This window comes from Rattus norvegicus, chromosome 17 (genome assembly GCF_021556685.1).
Source record: "Rattus norvegicus strain SHRSP/BbbUtx chromosome 17, alternate assembly SHRSP_T2T, whole genome shotgun sequence".
Lineage (NCBI taxonomy): Eukaryota > Metazoa > Chordata > Mammalia > Rodentia > Muridae > Rattus > Rattus norvegicus.
Genome location: NC_141550.1, coordinates 13,733,044 through 13,752,421, shown reverse-complemented (window position 1 = coordinate 13,752,421; position 19,378 = coordinate 13,733,044). Strand labels below are relative to the sequence as shown.

Sequence of the window (19,378 nt, the reverse complement as noted above, 5' to 3'; positions counted from 1 at the left end):
GGTCATCCAGACAAAAACTAAACGTGGATTAAAGATGGAAGTCGTCAACAACAGAAAGTTTATAAACTCATGGAAACTGAACAGCTTGCTACTGAATGAAAATAAGAAGGCGGCATATCAAATTTATGGACCCACGGAAGGTTGTTCGAAGAGGCAAGGTCAAGTGCCTACTGGAAAACAAAACAAAACAAAGCAAAACAAAACAAAACCAGAGCGATCTCATTTTAGTAACTTATCGGCACACCTACATGGTCTAGAGCAAAAGGAAGAAATAATGCACAGAGAGAGTAGATGGCAGGAAATAATAAACTCAGGACGGAAATCAATAAAAGGACAATTCAAGGAATCAAAGAAACAAAGAGGTGGTTCTTTGAGAAAAAAATCAGTAAAATTAAAATCTCCTTAGCCAAATTAACCAAAAGGAAATGGGAGGGAAACCAAACCACCCATATTAGAAGCAAAGGGGCAGATAGGAAGGCACCAAAGGAATCCAGATAATCAGAAAGATACACTTTAAAAATCTATACTCCAGGGCTGGAGAGATGGCTCAGTGGTTAAGAGCACTAACTGCTCTTCCAGAGGTCCTGAGTTCAAATCCCAGCAACCGTATGGTGGCTCACAACCATCTGTAATGGGATCCGATGCCCTCTTCTGGTGTGTCTGAAGACAGCTGCAGTGTACTCACATATATAAAATAAATAAATCTTAAAAAAAATAAACCCTATATTTGAACAAATTCTTGAGACATACCACCCACCAAAGTTAAATCAAGACCAAAAAGGCAATTTTAACACTTCTAACCACCACAGGGCATAAGGCGCACACATAATAAATAAACGTAGTAAAGATAAATGTTACTGATATATTTTGTTGCATTAGTATAGTATTTATTAAAATTGCACTTATAAAAGGGTAGATCCAGACGGATCATTCCGAAGAAAGGCACTTCTGTTTGACGAGAAACGCCACAGACCAAACTGACAGAAAAAAAAAAAATTAAGAAGAATGGATTGGAAAATTTTATGGCTGAAAAAACAAAAGCAATCAAACAAACAAACAAAAAAAACCCAAACAAAGAGAAAAAAAACCCAGTCCAGTAAGAAGTCTGAATCGACCACAGGTGGGCTAAGAGTGTCAGACTTAGATCCCAGATCATCTGCTAGTGACAAGTACTTAAAGGTGTGAGAACCAGATGACAAACGTCCCCCTGACCTTACCCCACAGGTCACCAAAGGCAGGTGGGCAGTATAAAGAGCAAGCAGGGATGTTTCCTCCTCGAGCTGCTGACCATCAAACGAACGTCAGTACAGTACATAACGGTACAGTACATTACAGTCAACGTGCAGGTTCCCCCTGACCCCAAATCTCCCTCCCCGGCCGCCTGTCCCATAGACACTGTGTGTGGGTCTGTGACAGTACAGGTCCCTCCTCCACAGGGCCACATCCACATCGGCAGCTCTCAGAGAATGTGCGTGACAGACGCTGGACAACCAACGCAGCAGGAAATGAGTCCACCTCAAAACATCTCTTTAGAGCTGGAGGGACGTGCAAGCCTTGGGGACCTGAGTTTGAATCCCCAGATCTCATGTGAAGCTGAGCAGGGCGCACACACCTGGAATACCAATGCTGTGAAGGCAAGAGGGGAAGTGGAGGGAAAGTTTCCGAAAGTTCATAGGTGAGCTAGCTTGGTGTTCATGAAGGCAAACAAGACCCCCCCCTTTTTTTTAATAAAGTGGGGTTTTTTTCCTTTTTAAAAAGAAAAGAACTTCACAGAAGATGGGCAGAAAAGAAGTTGTTACCTTACTCAGGGTTGTGTTTCCATACTTAGGGTTGTGGCTGCCCCGTACAGACAGATACTTTGAGAGCAGCAACTGTGTGGGCATCTCAGTCCACTGAATCACACTGGGTGACCCCTACCCTCCTCTGTGCCCTAAACACACAGTCCAACCACACGCTCCAGTTCCCTTCCTGCCCATCCATCACCGATCTAATTCTGCTAAGTAATTCTAACCTCCCTCCTTTGGTTTCCACTGGATGAGAGGTTTTTTAAGTAACTACCCTGGCATTTGCTCAACGGTTAAGTTGATTAAATTGCACTTACTGAACTTGGCAATTACTGGACTCTGCCCAGAGTGAAGTCCAATACTCTTATTGATTGGCAGCTAGACAAGCCTGCCAGACCCACAGAATCACTCAGACAGAATTGTACCAGCAGCTCGGTGTCGGAGGCTCTGCCTCGGTGACCTGCAAAAGCCGGAGGTGATTGGTGGAGAGCTTCCTGCAGCCCAGCCTACTTCACAGTCCTGTACGAAAGCCTAGAGACTGGAAACCATCATCCTGAGTGAGGTAACCCAATCACAGAAAAACACACATGGTATGCACTCATTGATAAGTGACTATTAGCCCAAATGCTTGAATTACCCTAGATGCACAGAACACATGAAACTCAAGAGGGATGATCAAAATGTGAATGCTTCACTCCTTCTTTAAAAGGGGAACGAGAATACCCTTGGCAAAGAACAGGGAGGCAAAGTTTAGAACAGAGGCAGAAGGAACACCCATTCAGAGCATGCCCCACATGTGGCCCATACATATACAACCACCCAATTAGATAAGATGGATGAAGCAAAGAAGTGCAGGCCAACAGGAACCGGATGTAGATCTCTCCTGAGAGACACACCTAGAATACAGCAAATACATAGGCGAATGCCAGCAGCAAACCACTGAACTGAGAATGGGACCCCCGTTGAAGGAATCAGAGAAAGGACTGGAAGAGCTTGAAGGGGCTCGAGACCCCATATGAACAACAATGCCAAGCAACCAGAGCTCCCAGGGACTAAGCCAATACCTAAAGACTATACATGGACTGACCCTGGACTCCGACCTCATAGGTAGCAATGAATATCCTAGTAAGAGCATCAGTGGAAGGGGAAGCCCTGGGTCCTGCCAAGACTGAACCCCCAGTGAACATGACTGTTGGGGGGAGGGTGGTAATGGGGGGGGGGGAGAATGGGGAGGGGAACACCCATATAGAAGGGGGGAGGGAGGGGTTAGGGGGATGTTGGCCTGGAAACTGGGAAGGGGAATAACAATCGAAATGTAAATAAGAAATAACCAAGTTAATAAAGATGGGGAAAAAAAGAGTGAACACTGAAAAAAGAAAGAAAGAAAGAAAGAAAGAAAGAAAGAAAGAAAGAAAGAAAGAAAGAAAGAAAGTCTAGAGGTTCCAGTCTGGGGATCGTTTGGGATAAATACTGAAGACCCAGCAGACTTTTGACTTCTGTGGTCGCGGTGGATACTTCAGGAAGGAATGGTGTCATTGCTATTGCTGTGGTGTGCGTGTGTGTTTGTGTGCGTGTCTACACTCGTGTGTGCAGGTGCCTCTGAGGACAGAAGAGGATGTCAGATCCCCTGTAGCTAGTTACAGGCAGTTAGTTATGAGAAGACATCTGCTGTGCATACTGGGAACTGAACTCATGCCCTTTGCAAGGGCAACAAATGCTCTTAACCTCTGAGCCATCTCTTCAGTCCCCAAAGTGCTATAGGATATAAAACATGGGTAACTTTTTAAGTGTCCATACAGGAAGCCAAAGAAGTTTCCCTGTTTCTTTATCCTCTCTCTCTCTTTCTCTCTCCCTCCCTCCCTCCCTCTCTCTCTCTCTCTCTCTCTCTCTCTCTCTCTCTCTCTCTCCCTCTCTCTCTCTCTCTCTCTCACACACACACACACACACACACACACACACACACACACAGAGAGAGAGAGAGAGAGAGAGAGAGAGAGAGATTGGACACGAGCATGCCACACTGCGCACGCAGAGGTCAGAGGACACCCCTGAGTGTCGGTCCTCATCTTCCGCCATGTCTGAGACTCTCGTTGGGTCTCTCATCATTCACAGCTATATACAGTAAACTAGCCTCTGTGCTGTCATAGCTTGACACAAACTAATGCCGTCTGACAGGAGGGAACCTCAATTAAGAAAAGGCCCCCATAATAACAGGCTGTAGGTGAAACTGTTAGGAAATTTTCCTAATTACTGATTGATGGGGGCGGGTGCAGTCCACTGTGGGTCGGGCCATCCTTGGGCTGGTGGTCCTGGGTTCTATAAGAGAGAAGCCAATAAGCGGCCCTCCTTCCATGGCCTCTGCATCCGCTCCTGCTTCCAGGTTCCTGCCTTGTGTGAGTTCCCATCCTGGCCTCTTTTGATGACAAACAGTGATGAGGAAAACAAAGTCAAATAAACCCTTCCCTCCCCAAGTTGCTTTTGCCGTGGTGTTTCGTCAGAGTAATAGAAACCCTGACTAAGCTGCTCTCCCATCTCGCCATGAGGGCGTTAGGAGTAAAGACACTGCCATGCCTGGCTTTTATGTCGATTCTAGGGATTCGAACTCTGGTCTTCGTGCTCGTATGGTGTAGGGGTTTGAGTGAAAAGTTGTTCTCCATGGGCTCATGTATCTGAACATTCACTGATGCCATTTGGGGACCCACTGGACAGTGCGTCCTTCCTGAGGAAGTCTATGGAAGGGGCTGGGCTTTTGAGACTGTACAGCTTCATCCACTTCCAGTTCACTCCCCCCGATGTGTAGACAAAGTGTGACGTGACCAGTGGAGCCTCACACTCCTACCACCATGCAGTCCCCATCACTGTGAGCTCACGCATTCTCCTCCCCCATCCCCACCCCCATGGAACAGTAAGCCAAAACAAACCTCCCTCGGTTGGTTTTGATCCTAGAATCTTATCACAGGGACAAAAAGGTAGCTAATCCATGGAGCAAGCCCTTTACCCATTGAACTGTCTCCACCGCTCCCCTTCCATAAAACGTGTGTGTGTGTGTGTGTGTGTGTGTGTGTGTGTGTGTGTACATGAGCATGAGCACGGGTGCGCGTGGAGGCCGGATGAGAGTACTGACTTCCCTGAAGCAGGTGCTAGAGAAGGTTGTGAGCCACCAAATGTGGATGCTGAGAAAACAAACTCAGTACTCCAAAGCACTAAGTCATGGCTCCAGGCTAGATTTCTTTACCTTATAAGGTGGTGAAGGCCAAAGCTTTTATCCTGGACTATAGCTGTCCAAGTTTTGTAACTCACACAGGGCATCGATCACAAATACTTGTCACATAAGCCTCCCGTCCCCGACAGGTACCGTAAACAGAGGAGACGGTATGGATATGGCCCCTTGCAAGGCCTGGTAAACAGAAACGGTCAGAGGTAGTTCCGAGCTTACTGAATGCCGCCTGCCCATGCCTCACCGTGCCTTCCGGGTCCACCAGCAGCAGGTGCTTGGCCTGGCCATTGTGCATGCCTGTGAGGACAAAGGAGCCGGGGTTGGTGGTACTCTTCCTGACTAGGAAGTCTCCATCTTCCTGTAGTAGAGCCTCTGCCTCCTTCCTGCTCATCTCGCCTTGGTACCAGGGCTCAGCATTAAGCTCCTCCAGCATCTTGGCGTCCGGGGCTCTGGGTGTAACGGGGCTGATACACTCCACAGACGCAGCTTTGCTCAACACAGGGCCCAGGGGTTGGTTTCTGAGGGCATCTTCAAAAGGCTCTGTCAACAACATATGACGGCGACAGATCAATCTCCGGAAGAGGGAGCAGTAAAAATAGAGCAAGAGATGAAAATTAAAATGTAACTCTTGACAGAGGCTGGCAACGGAGATGGATCATCGGAACTAGCATTTAAATGCGCTGCCCAAATCCTGGCAGGGCTCTCTGGTGAGTCTACTTCCCAGACAGTCGGGGGTTGTGCTCGGTGCCAAGGACAAGACACACTCTGTCTAGCTGGTGAGAAGGACTTCAGTGTTCCACACCACCAGAGGGCAGGTAAAACTCGCCACTTCGCACTACCTACCTTCTCTGAGTCGTTAGGCAGCCTCCTTAAGAAACCTCATATACAAACCTGTCAATTCCGAAGGAAAAGACACACTATGAAACTCTGATTCCACGATTTACTTCAGAGAATCCGAGGTGTGTCTTGTAGACCTACTCCAGGATAAGAGTTCTACTTGGCCTTGACCTTTCCTGGTATTTGAGTATTGACGTCACTCTTGGCTTAATCTACGTGGCAGCAGACGTCATATTATACAGCATACCAGTGTAGTAAAAACCATACCAGCAGCCAAAGGATCCACTAAGTACATCTAATTAAACTTCAGTGAGCGGTTTTCTGCAGGATGGGGGCCTTGGTATAAGCGCTGAAAAGTGTGTACAGCGCCACGTAACCACCGAGGGTTTAGGATCAGACCACCTGCATTCTACACTGCAAACAGCACGATCTACGATCGTCTCTCTCTTGAACAAGGCTCCGCCCCAGAGTCCCACAGTGTTTCTGGGACACTCATTGGAACTCCACAACCACGCAATGAATGTCGTAAAACAAGCCAAATCTGCTAGATCTTAAGAAAGGATGGGAAAAAGGACAGAAGAATACATCAGAACAAAATTAGATCTTGTTCAGAATTGCTAAATGTTTTACAAATGTAGAGAGGAAACGTGATTTAAAAGCCGTTGGCTGAAGGCTAAAATGAGAGTGTGTGTGTGTGAGTGTGTGTGTGTGTGTGTGTGTGTGTGCGCTCCCATTCGTGTGCATGCATGCATGCACATATGTGTTTGTATAAGTGCATATACATGTGTGTACATGAGAATATGTGTGTATGTGTGTGTTTGTGTGTATGTGTTTGTGTGTGTGCATGCATGCATGCACATATGTGTGTATGTATTTATATATGTGCATGTATGTGTGTGTACATGTGAATATGTGTGTAGGTATGTGTTTGTATATGTGCATATGTGCGTATGCATGTGCAGGCCAGATAGCGATGTTGGATGTCTTTTCTAATTCCTTGCAGCCTTGCTCTTTGTGACAGGGTTTCTCACTGATGCAGAGTTCCACTGGGCTGGCCAGGCATCCTCCGGTCTCTGCCTTCCCAGGTCTGAGGTTACAGATGTGTGCTGCTGCACCTGGCATTTTCACTTGGGTTCACAGGTCCCTGTACTTGGGCAACAAGCACATTAGTGACTGAATCTTCCAGTCCCACCTCAGCTCCTGGGCTCTCCTTTTCGCCCCACTTTTAAAAATCTGATTACAGGAAGTACTGAAAATTCTGCATAATGCTGTTTTCTGTGTCATCACCATCTTGCTAGTCCACCGTCAGTCATTGTCACTACCATTGCCAACACTACACAAAACCCGTCATCATCATAGTCACTGACATCACCAGCAGCATCACCACCACCGTCATCCCTAACACCACCAACATCAGCACCACGATAATCCCTTACATCACCAGTATCATCCCCAAGACTACCAACATCACCGCCACCCTCACTTAAATCACCAGCAACATCACTGTCATCACTAATGCCACCAACATTAGCACCGCTGTCACAGCATCTCCACCATTCTTCTTAGCAGTAGTGTTTCGGGATATACAGACGTCACTTCCCTACTTCTAGACAGACAATGATTTCTTAACATATTTTCTCCTTCCAGTCACCACTTCTCTTTGTTTTGAGAACAAGAACAAAAATTAATAGATGAGAGTAAGATGTCTTCAGATTTCAATTTCCTCAGCCCTCAGCCCTCTCAGCTGTCTTCTGACTCTCTGGCCATGCATGTGTTAAGCATATACCTACACAGGCAAAATCACTCAAGACACAAAAAAATTTTTTTAAAGAAAAATCTTTAAAAAAGAAAACAAAAATAAAAACAGGCATGTAGGTGTGGACTTGCAGTCCCAGCACCAATAGCGTGTGGAAGGCAGATCCATGGGGCCCACTGGCCAGTCAGGCTAATCTAGGTAGCAAGTTCCAAGCCCACTGAGAGATCTTTTCTCAAAAACAATGGGGATGGCTCTTGAGAATGGTGCACACATGGGTGTGTGTACTTGTGAGCGTTGAGAAACGGCACACACCGGCGTGAGAGTGCACACACATACAAATCCCCCCCCCACATACCATACATAAACTCCTCTCTCTCTTCCCATATGCATATATGTATATGTGTATATATGTATATACGTATGTACATATGTACGTATGTATGTTTATCCTCCTAAGCTTCCACATTTCTTTCCAATTTTCTTAACAATTTCTACTTATTCCATTTCGGTTCATGAATTGCATGATTTCCTCTAACTATACGCCAAGGAACAAGGCCATGTGACAGCATCAACCTATCCTGCCAAGCGTGTTGGGCTCCCTTCATTCTGCTCCTCAGCACACCCCTGGGCAAGCCTCAGCCTGACAGCGTGCGGTTGGTTATTTAACCCCCCCACCCCTCCGAGCAGGGCCATCTGCTCCAATGTTCCTGTGAGCTTCAGGAATTAGAAAAGTATTCGATAGACGGTAAGCACTAGATACATTTTTGGAGAATGAGAGGGAAAACCAAGAGCCAATAGAAGGAGCAGGGAGGAAGTGGGAGGAGGACGGGGATGGGAAAGTAGAGAGGGAGGGAGGGAGGAGGGAGGGAGGGAGGGAGGGAGGGAGGGAGGGGTTACAGAGGACACTGTAAATAATTCTAAACAATTTCTCATCCACATGTCCTTGCTATAGACTGGGGTATGTTGTAGTAATTTCCAACCCCAATAAGCCTGTATAAAAATCACAATCTAGTTATTATAATGATAAACCGTGTCCTAAATGGGGCAGATGTGGTGCTATGGTGACTTCTATCCCCCAACTATAAAACCCTTTCTTACTTGCGGTTTCTCCTAGCCACAAGGTTCTGATCCATCTTGGTTTCCCCGCCTCATCTTCCCTTCTCCTCCTCTCCCTACCTGCCTCCCTCTCAAAGACCTCCTGTCCCACCTTTCCCCTCCGCTGCCCAGTCACAGGCTATAGCCTTTACTGACCAGCTAAAATGGAGAGAAGTATCACGTGAGCTCACCTAAGTACATGACCGGCTGCTCGTGGGGGGCAACCCCTCTTGAGAAAACAATTTAACATCAAAATAACAACATCAGGATAACCCACAACAGGGGTCTCTCACTATGGCCACACCATCTCTGCAACTTCTGAAATCATATAACGGTTAGCACATCATGGCCAGTTAATATTCAAATGAACACAAATATTTGTATATGATGTTGGTCTTCAAGAGGAAAGCCAATTTTCTCAAAAGAAAAGTCTCTTGACTACAGGGAAGATGTAGCAACCCCAACACCTTACTTGAACCCAATCAAAGTCAGAAAAACACCCTTAATCATCACACCAAACCACAGAAAATTTGGTAGTGATAAGGATATTGGATAAAAGGCAGCACAGGAAAAGCAAAGGACACCTACTCATGTCAAAGAGGTCCTTCCGTGGGCTGCTCTCAGTGCTGCTGGTTGCTGCTGGCCAAACCTGTGGTGGGACTGGCTGGGTGTTGACATAGGTTGGTGTTTCTCCTACAGGAACCATGTGAGCTTTCCCTTCTGGTGTGCTATAGATGTCCAAGGAGCCTGCAGCAAGAGAGTGAACCCTGTTATCTCTTAGGATGGCAGCACACTTCCTGTCTGTGCCTGGAAGACCCAGGATTCGATACAGCAGCACCTCAAGCCTGCTGTTGAGAATATTTACTCAAGGTGAATTCTCTTCTAAGCCTGTCTGTACCGTGGCACTGTAAGACACTCCTCAATCCTTCATGGAGAGAGGGGGGGGGGGAGGAGAGAGAGAGAGAGACAGAGAGACAGAGAGACAGAGAGACTGGTTGATTGATTGATTGATCTATAGAAAGAATCCTCCAGCCAGCGTCAGGGTGGGCACTGGTAGTTAAAGGCCTCGTCATATGGACCCTGGGAGCCTGCACTGAGTGACACTGTTTCAAAGTGACCTCCCAGCAGGCCCAAGGGGTGCTGAGGCTGAGCCCGGGGGACCTCAGCTGTTTTGTCACCCAGAGATAATGTAGAAAGTGCTTCCCAAGAGGGAGCACCAGCTTGGATCATTCTGTTTGTGGCCATCTCTGCTTAACTTGGGTAACAGACCCCTTATTCATCCTCCTTTAGGAAGAATGGCTACGGGCAAACAGATAAATAAATTCGTGTCCGTTCTGTGGGAGATCATATCTACTGGTTTCAAATCAGATCTCGATGGCCAGGTGAGGCGATTCACGCCTGTCATCCCAACTCATAGAAGGCTACAGCAGGAGGATCACTGAAAGTTCAAGGCCAGTCTAAACTGTACGGCAAAGTCTTGTATCATAAAAACACTAAAACAAAATTAAAAAACCAAAAGAAAATCAAAGAGGAGCTTACGACATACTGAGTTTTGGACTCTCCGGGCTCCTGTAGAATGTTCCCTTTCCCGAAGTCTCCATGAACTCTCTCTCCTACCTCACAGGAAGTGGAAGGAGGCCCTGGCCAGTGCATCTACCTGTTCAGAGCATGCTCAGTGCTGCCCCATCACTCTCCTCGTACCTTGCCTGGTGGGTGCTCTCTGCCAGTCTTCACCGAATGCATCTCCTAAGTGTCTTCCCTGGTAATAAGTTTGCTCTTTTCCTGAAAACTAGAGACACATGTCAGTATTCAGAAGGAAAGAACTGTCTTCTCAGTTTTCACCCTTGTGATCCACAGTGTCATGGGTCGGGCTCTTATGGGCTGATACAATCCTCTCTGATGCCCACCTTTCCATCCCCACCTCACAGTGGCATTGCGTTCAGCAGATACCCTTGCATGGTTGGGAAATAAAATGACCACCTCATTAATGCTACAACATCCTTTCCTTGTTTTTGTCACCCCCATAATTCTTCTCAAGGGCAACCACAGAGAGAGACCTTATATGCCAGCAGCCATCCGCTCTCAGAGAAGCACATTCTCTGAGAACCAGGAAGCTGCAGTGTCAGAACCTTGATGTCAATGCTGCTCTGACACTGTTATTGGCACAAATAACCTTGAAAATATCCAGAGTTTGGAGGTGTGGCTCAGCTCACCAGGCACAAGAGTCTGGGTTCTATCTGTAGTACACCCCCCCCCCCCAAATCTCAGAAGCGTCTATAAAAGATGGAGATGCAATCATTTTAGGAAGCAATTTCGAGTTAAAAGTTGTTTGAGTTGAGGTTCTGATGGTTTGTTTCAGTCGACAGCTTGACCCGACCTAGAAGAGATGAATCTGGGGAGAGTCTCAATGAGGGATTGTCTACATTCAGTTGGTCTGTGGGAAAATCAGCGGGGGATCTTGCCTTTTAGGTAAGTTGATGTGGAAAGACCTGGTCCACTGTACCTGCACAGATTCCTAGACAGGGGTAGTCGAACTGAATAAAAGTGGGGGAAGTGAGCTCAGTACAAAAAGAGTATGGGAGCGGAGCACAAAGGAACGTGGGAGAAGAACGCAAAGGAGCATGGGAGTGGAGCGCAAAGGAGCATGGGAGTGGAGCGCAAAGGAGCATGGGAGTGGAGCGCAAAGGAGCATGGGAGTGGAGCACAAAGGAGCATGGGAGTGGAGCACAAAGGAGCATGGTACTGAGCACAAAGGAGCATGGGAGTATACAAACACACACACACACACACACACACACACACACACACTGTGGTTGTAATGTGACTTGTCGCTTCATGCTCCTGCCCTGTGACTTCCTCACAGTGATGGGCTGTAACCTGGTGCAGTACACTAACACAAGCACTTTCTCCTCTCAGCTGGTCACTGTGACAGTATTTGTCACATTATCACAGCAATTAAGATGAAGCTAGAGCAGAATGAGGGATGAACAAGATAGGGAAAAAAATCAAATAAAATTGTTATACTTTCATGGGATGGGTCAACTCTTTCCAGGGAGCCCACAGTGGCTTTTAAAAGCCTCGAATCCTGCCATCCCCTCATCAAGCGTGTATTACACTGGGATTGGTGCTAAGATTTATGCTGTCTTTATTCATGTGGTAGACAAGACGCTGTGACGCCACGCTGTGAAATTGGTGAAGAGAGTCTTCAAGTGATAGTGTCAAAAGCCACATGGGGTATCAGCCAGAAATATAACACTGAAGGAGGCGAATGCAAAAGAAGGCCAGCCTCCCCCCAGGAAGAGAACCCCAAACTTACCTGGGCTGCATCAGGTGCGTGGGGTCTGGCTTTCAATCGAGCATCGAGAAACCCTCCTGGAGGAGGCATCTTGTTGGGAACGCTGTTGTAGTACGGGTGATCGGGGCCATCTCCCTCTTCTTCAGTCCACGGCTCGTCCAGACTCTGCATTCTGTTAAAAGATTTTCGGTGACCTTCACTCAAAATTGATCATAGGAGCAGACCAATGAATCTAACATAAAAACAAAGCACTGGGTTTGGTTTAAGTGTGGCCTCCAGCACACATGGCTTGTTGGAGGCTTGATACCCAAGGTGGTAGTGTTAAAAGGTGGTGGGACTTTTAAGATGGAGTCTTAAAGTTACAAATGAGACATCTACATGGATCCATCAGGAGATAACTAAAAATAGACAGTCTGTTTAATTCAGATATGCTGGTAAGTTCTAGCCCTCAAGCCTGTCAGACTGGCTGGATTTGGCATTTAATATGTTTAAGCTTACTATGACAGACAGAGACTCTCAAATCCTAGCAGTGACCCCTGCAAGGTCTCCAAGAAGATATATGGCCATGACGACAAAGGACTCCACCTGGGTTGTGGTCTATTAACCACTGGGCAAGACTGCCCCATTGCCTCACCAATCAATGGGTAGGGCTTGATGTACAGACAGAGAGGATACCCAGGGAATTAATTGTCCCATATTGCCTAAGACAAGGCAAGGTCAATCTATCCCATGTTCCTCCTCCACAGAAAAAGCCTCTCACCTTCTGTGCCTGATGGCCAAAGACTGCCTCTGCCCCCAGTGCCATGGAGACCACAGGAGCCTGGGACAACTGTCTAGGTTGTGGACTATGGACTAGTCTCTGTCATTTTAATTAAAAGATAGGCCATCTAGATTATAATTTATCCTTCTCAGGTCTCCAAGCATCTTGCTGGCTAAATTAACTACTTGACAGCTAGAGAATAACAGGCAGCTAGCTCCTTAACCCAACGTAATCCACCGCCATGTTAATCAGAAAGGCAAACAGGTTTACCGCGCTCACAGGCTTCGGGTTAAAAGATAAACAGGCTTCAGATGTAACCTTTTTACTATTCCTCTATCTAAAGGGACTCGCCTTGCAGTGACTGCTCCCAATGGTCAACCATCTGTGTCTTATTCATGGTAAATAATTGGATAGGAGAAAGGTGTAAAGTTTATTATGGTCTGAGGATACAGAAGCTTAAGTTATGAGGATCTAAGAAAGTATTTTAGGGTCTAAGAAGGTATCTTGAGGCAGGCGAATGCAAGTGAAAACTTAAATGGTAATAAAAAGTGATTTAGGGAACATAGAAAGAATGAAAAAATGCTTTGGTGGGGCTGGAGAGATGGCTCAGAGGTTAAGAGCACAGACTGCTCTTCCAGAGGTCCAGAGTTCAAATCCCAGCAACCACATGGTGGCTCACAACCATCTGTAATGGGATCTGATGTCCTCTTCTGGTGTGTCTGAAGACAGTGACAGTGTATTCACATACAGTAAATAAATAAATAAATAACAAATAAATAAATAAATTTTTAAAGAAAGAAAAATGCTTCAGAGTTCTTCCTCTCACTATGCTACAGCTGTATTAGGACATCAGAAGTTCAGAGCTCTAACATTAATCAATGGGATTCTGATAAATTATTGCTCTCACTCTGGTAGAGCCTCCCACCATACAATCCAGTGTCATAGCTGCAAGTTCAAGACTTTATGTTTCCTTGGCTGTCTTTGAAGTATAGACTTAAACGTGTTTCTCACGGTGCTAAATCTATACACGCCTAATCTTCTGGATAGAGGGACAAAGCCCCTCTTTCATGGTCAGTGGTCAGACCGAAAACCAAGATCAAACGAGCTTTTGCCCTTTCTGCTCCCGGGAAGGTTCCTGTCTTCCCTGGCCTCACTTAAAGAATGTCCATGCTTTTAACAAAAGCAACTGTTCCCCAAGCCTCTGCTATGACACACGGGTGTGAGTCCACTGCCTTTTTACCCTGTGGGTTTCGGTACAGATTACAATGGCAATGCTAAGATGCCTAAACTGTATCTCTTTTTGTAAACTTAAAAAGATTCTCATAAGGGTCAGAGAATTCACTTGGATCCACATCTCGAAGTTCAAATGGACTCCAGATGAGTACCATGTCAATCAACAGCCAAAGTTTCCACCTATTGCCTATTCCAGAGGGTGGGATTCCTCTCCATTCCCCCAACTACCATGGGTCTAAAGTTCCAAATATACACCTAAGAAAAAATGTGTGTGTGTGTGTGTGTGTGTGTGTGTGTGTGTGTTCCAGTTTCCTGCCAAATCCAGGTGTTTCCTTGAGATTTGCATCCTGGAAGGCTCCAGAGCAGCCACCCACAGGTGCTCCAGTCTGGCCCATATGGAATATAGAGATAGTCTATGCTTCTATATATCTGTAGCCATATCCATATCTACCTTCACAGATGCTTCAACTGGGCCTGAACGTTCCTAGCCACGGATATTCTCACAGATCCTGGACAAGAGTGAGGCAACCAGCTCTCTCAGGACTTGGCCAGCATCCCAATTTTCTTAGTGTCCCACAAAATGCCATCGCCACCAGTCAGCAGGAAGTAGTCTAAAGAGCATAACAGCCTCACTCCTGCCCCACCCATCACCCCTGCCTAGTTCTTCATTTTCAATTAAACCAAAAGGGAGGAATGTTAGCTTACAGGTGATTCCACTAGGCTCCTCCCAGGGACCTAGCAACAGCTTACATCATCACTGGCTACCACCACCAGGGGTGGGGTTGCATATAAAACAACTGCCCACCACCCCAGCTTGCTTGCTTCCTCTCTCACTCTCTCACCTTATCTCTTGTTCTCTCTCTCTCTCTCTCTCTCTCTCTCTCTCTCTCTCTCTCTCTCTCTACCTCTCTCTTCTCTCTCTGTCTCTGGTATTGCCCCCCCTTCTCTCTGTCCTTTTCTGTGCCTTCCCCCTTCTCAGCCCTCATGTCTCCTGTCTGTCTGCCTGTCTCGGTGTCCATTCATCTGCCCTCCCCTCCCCCAGTAAGCCCCCTTTATACCAGACCTGTTAAGTGGTGTAATTACTCATGGGCACACCTTGGCTTGGGCCCAGGTGCCCCCTCGCTGCATTATCTTTCATAGCACTTGTGTGGCAATGAAATACATCCAAGGGGCCCTCAGTGTGGCTGAGCCTGTGCCAGCACCACGTACTTGGCCTCTAAAGGAATGAGCTACATGAACCTCTTTTTTTTTTAATAAAGCCAGTCTGGAATAAGGAGATAGCCTACATTTCTACATATTTGTATCCATATCCAAGTCTACCCACTGAAACAGAGTTTCAGGAGCCCTGGGCTTTTCCTGAGTGTCCTACATAGCCATGGACGACCTTGAACTCCGGATCCTTTCTTGCGCTGCCAAGTGCCTGAATTACAAGCATAGGAAACCACACTGGTGAATATGGCACTGGGGATGGAACCCTGAACCTTCAGGCAAGCACTTTACCAACAGAATGGTGTCCGAGCTCTTGCTTTAATACTGAGAGATAGATGGGTACTATACCTACTACTAAGAAAGAAATTAGTCACCATTCCCTCAGCCAGCCATCTCTGGGGAATGTGTGTAAATGAGGTGAGTGGTTTGTCTTATAAATAAAGCTGCCTTATTCAGAGATCTTCTCATCGAATATGACACCCACATCAGAAATAACCCCTTTTAATTGAAAAATAGATAATTTATAACCTAAAGAGCCTCAGAGCCTAAATGTGCATGTATGCATTTCAGCAAATCATGAGACTTAAATTAAATGAAATCATGCAAAAGCGAAGATTTACCTCACCAATAATGGTCCTCTGGAATCATTTCCCACATAATTAATGATGAAGTTGCCCAATGATTTTGGTTGGTCTAACTCTACTGTTCTGGAATTAACCAGAAGCTTGCAGCAACCCAGGGTTTGGTTTTGTTTTTAACGTGTTTACTACAGAAGCATGAGGACATGTGATTGGAGCCTGAGCAACCATCTAAAAAGCCGAGTGTTACTGCTCACGCCTGGAACTCCAACACCTGAGGCAGGGGATGAGAGAAAGGAGGGCGCTGGAGCGACTCTGCCTCAAGGGGATACAGTAGAGAGTGAGAGAAGATGACATCTGAAGTCTTCCCCACGTGTTGTGTACGTGTGTTCATGAGTACAGACACACACATACACACACACACACACACACACACACATGGGGAGGGAGGAGAAGGAAGGGAGGGAGTGAGGGAAGGACGGAGAGGGAGGGGGGGTTAGTGTTAACTGCCAACTTGGTTATAATTCAGAGACAGTCCCTTAGGGATTTGCATGGGGCATTAATCTGGATTGTGGTTTAAGGTCTGACTACCTGTCCACTGTGGGCAGAGCCATTCCCTGGGCAGAGTGGTGTGAGATGGAGAGCACAGCCTAAGCACAAACATCTGTGCATGGCTCTTCTTATTGCAGAAGTGTGTGAGCTGCTTGCCTTGGTGAGCTGCCCCTTGCACTGTGAACCAGAATACACCTTTCTTCTTTAAGTTGGTTTTGTTAGGGTATTTTATCACAGCAACAGAAAAGAAACCAAGAGATACACCTACACACATATCACACACACACACACACACACACACACACACACAATTAAAAAACAAACATTTTAAAACAATGAAAGGAGCTGTAAGATCACCATTGTTGTGACATTTTAAATAGCCCTATTGACATCCCTGTGGTAGCCTTGTAAGCTAACAGCCATCAATCAATACAACCATCACTCAAGTAGCCACAGATGGGACCGAGCAGTTTTGAGCCTCTTGCAACAGCCAGTCCCAAAAGTTTATCATCATTTTCCCTGTCTGGGTGATCTTTTGAGAACCCAATTCCCCAAGCTGTCTTCTTTAAAAATTTACTTTTAATTATCACATAGTAATTTTGCACATTTATTATGGGGTGCTGTGTGCTAACTTGATACATTTCTACAGCACACAGTGACCAAATTAGAGTAGTTAGCACTCCCATCTCCTTAAGCACTTATCATCTGCTCGTGTTTGCCAAAGCTGTCTTTATTTAACCTGATGCAGAGCCTGCCTGGGGCATCCATCAGAAACATTCAGAGGCAAGTGTTTATCATGGGGCTCACTTGAGGTTGGGAATAACATTTGGGTCAAACAATTTTTATTAATGGAAGAAAGCAACAGAGAACGTAGAGTGTATGGAATTAGAGGGGGAATGTCTCAAACAAATAACCACAACTAATGGCCATCACAAACCCTAAAACAAGAAGGAGAGACATTAATAAACTCCAACACGTTGGTCTAGAAGCTACATACATTTGTAGGGTTCAGTGTTTGTTCATGCCCACAGTGTTTAACATGGCTCTAAATTCTCACTTCTGGCCTACCACTAAACATCTCACAGGTAGAAAGTGAATGTTGAAAAAACTCAACTGATTTACCCTCTTTACATACAAATACACAAACATGCATGCATATACATATATACATATACATACAAATGTATACACACAACACACAACACACACAAACACACATGCAAACATGCACACACATACAAATACATACGAACATGCATATACATATATATGTTCATATACATACAAATGCATACATACACCACAACCCAACATACAAATAAATATGTACATACATACAAATACACGTGCACAATACCACATCTACATGTGTACATGCATGCACATGCATATATACATGTTCGTATGCACATGCACACACATGTAGCCCTTCAGTAAAGACTATAAGGCTGTTGTTCAGCATTTAAGGAAACCTCTTCAGTCATTAGTGAGGGATGTAGCAGAGCCATCAGTGGACAAAATGACATATGTAGATTGTAGAGCTTATGGAATTACTTCACTAAAGTCACTAAGACATCAGCAAACATTAACAGTATACATCCTAGAAATATAAGTTTCAGTCTTGCCACCTTCTATTATTTACATTTTTAACATTAGCAAAAAGAAAAACCTTTTGATGGACAGTACTTCCTAACTGCAAGCCAAAATAGACCCCTCTTGGCCTAATGGTGATTTTTTTTTCAGAGTATCTGTGATGGTCTTGATTGTTAACTCGATTACATTTGGACACAACTAAAATCCAAATGACTGAGCACACCGGTCAGGGATTTTTTTTTTCTTAATTAAATCTTTTAAAGTGGGAAGACCCACTTCTAATCCTAATGGGAAGATCCATTTTTAATCTTGGCCATACCTTCTGCTGGCAGCCTATAGAAAGGACACAGAAAAAGAAAGATGGCTTGCTCTTTGCCTGCTTGCTTTCACTCTCATTAGCAAGTCCATTCTTTCACTGGCATTAGATTCTACTTCTTTGGGATTCTGGAATATACTAAAGACCAGCTGAGACATCTAGCCTCAAGAACTGAAGAACTGAAGATTCTTGGACCTTCTGATGGTATATATTCACTTGTTATGTAAGTTCTACTTCTCTAGAGAACCCTGAGTAATGTTGTATCTTATTACAGGGGGAGAAAAAGTAAGCAACAAGACAGCTTCCCAAATGGGAAACAGTAGGGCCAATAGCTTAGCAATTCTACTCTAAGGCATATACACAGGAATACTGAAAGATGGCTATCCCAAAACTTGGATAGGAGCTTCATAGGAGGTTTGTTCATACTCACCAAAAGAAGGAAAACAGTTCAGTTGTTCACAAAGGGTTTATTTCAGTTAACAGGTTTACTGTCCATCCCGGAGGAAAATCAAGGAAGAACTTGAGCAGAAACCATGGTCGAATGATGCTTATTGTATCATATTTAGCTAGATTTCTTATATGGCCCAGAACCACCTGGGCTATATGGTGCTGCCCACAGTGGGCTGGCCCACTACATCAATAAGCAAGGCACTTCCCCACAGGCAGATCCATAGCCAATCTGACCTCGATAATCCCTCAAATAAGACTCCCTTTTGCCAGGCGACTCTAGGCTGTGTCAGTTGACAATTATAGCTAAAAGGGGCAGTGCAATTTCAAAACACAAATGATCCATTCCCTTTTGCAACTCAGTCTTCTCATGTCTTTATAAATTCTGAGACTGTAACCTGTGATACATGGACCCTGGATGAATTCTGTAAAGAAACTACTCCAATCACATTCAAAATAAAGCCTCACTCTCAGGTCAGAGATGTCTGGGCCATGGCCAGTTCCCTTCATTCCTCCTCCAGCTTCATCCCGATGAACTAACACATCAACTTGGACAAAGTGGGTCCTTACAGGCATCCTGACAAACGGGTGAGGATACAGAACTAAGACTCTTTCCAGAAAGTCAAAGAAGACAAAGGAGCTGAGAGATACCTTCATAGTGGGAGTAGATCAGACATCAGCTCCATGATGATGTCACAGAAGGTGG

General features: G+C 45.5%; 1 protein-coding gene across 1 annotated transcript in view; it reads right to left on the bottom strand.

Annotated features, from left to right (window-relative positions):
• Shc3 (SHC adaptor protein 3) overlaps positions 1-19,378 on the bottom strand; it is a 120,765-nt gene that overhangs the window by 7,460 nt on the left and 93,927 nt on the right. The window contains 4 exon segments of the mRNA NM_001105743.1: positions 5,246-5,541; positions 9,278-9,436; positions 10,391-10,478; positions 12,006-12,156. Coding sequence (NP_001099213.1) covers positions 5,246-5,541; positions 9,278-9,436; positions 10,391-10,478; positions 12,006-12,156 — 694 coding nt within the window.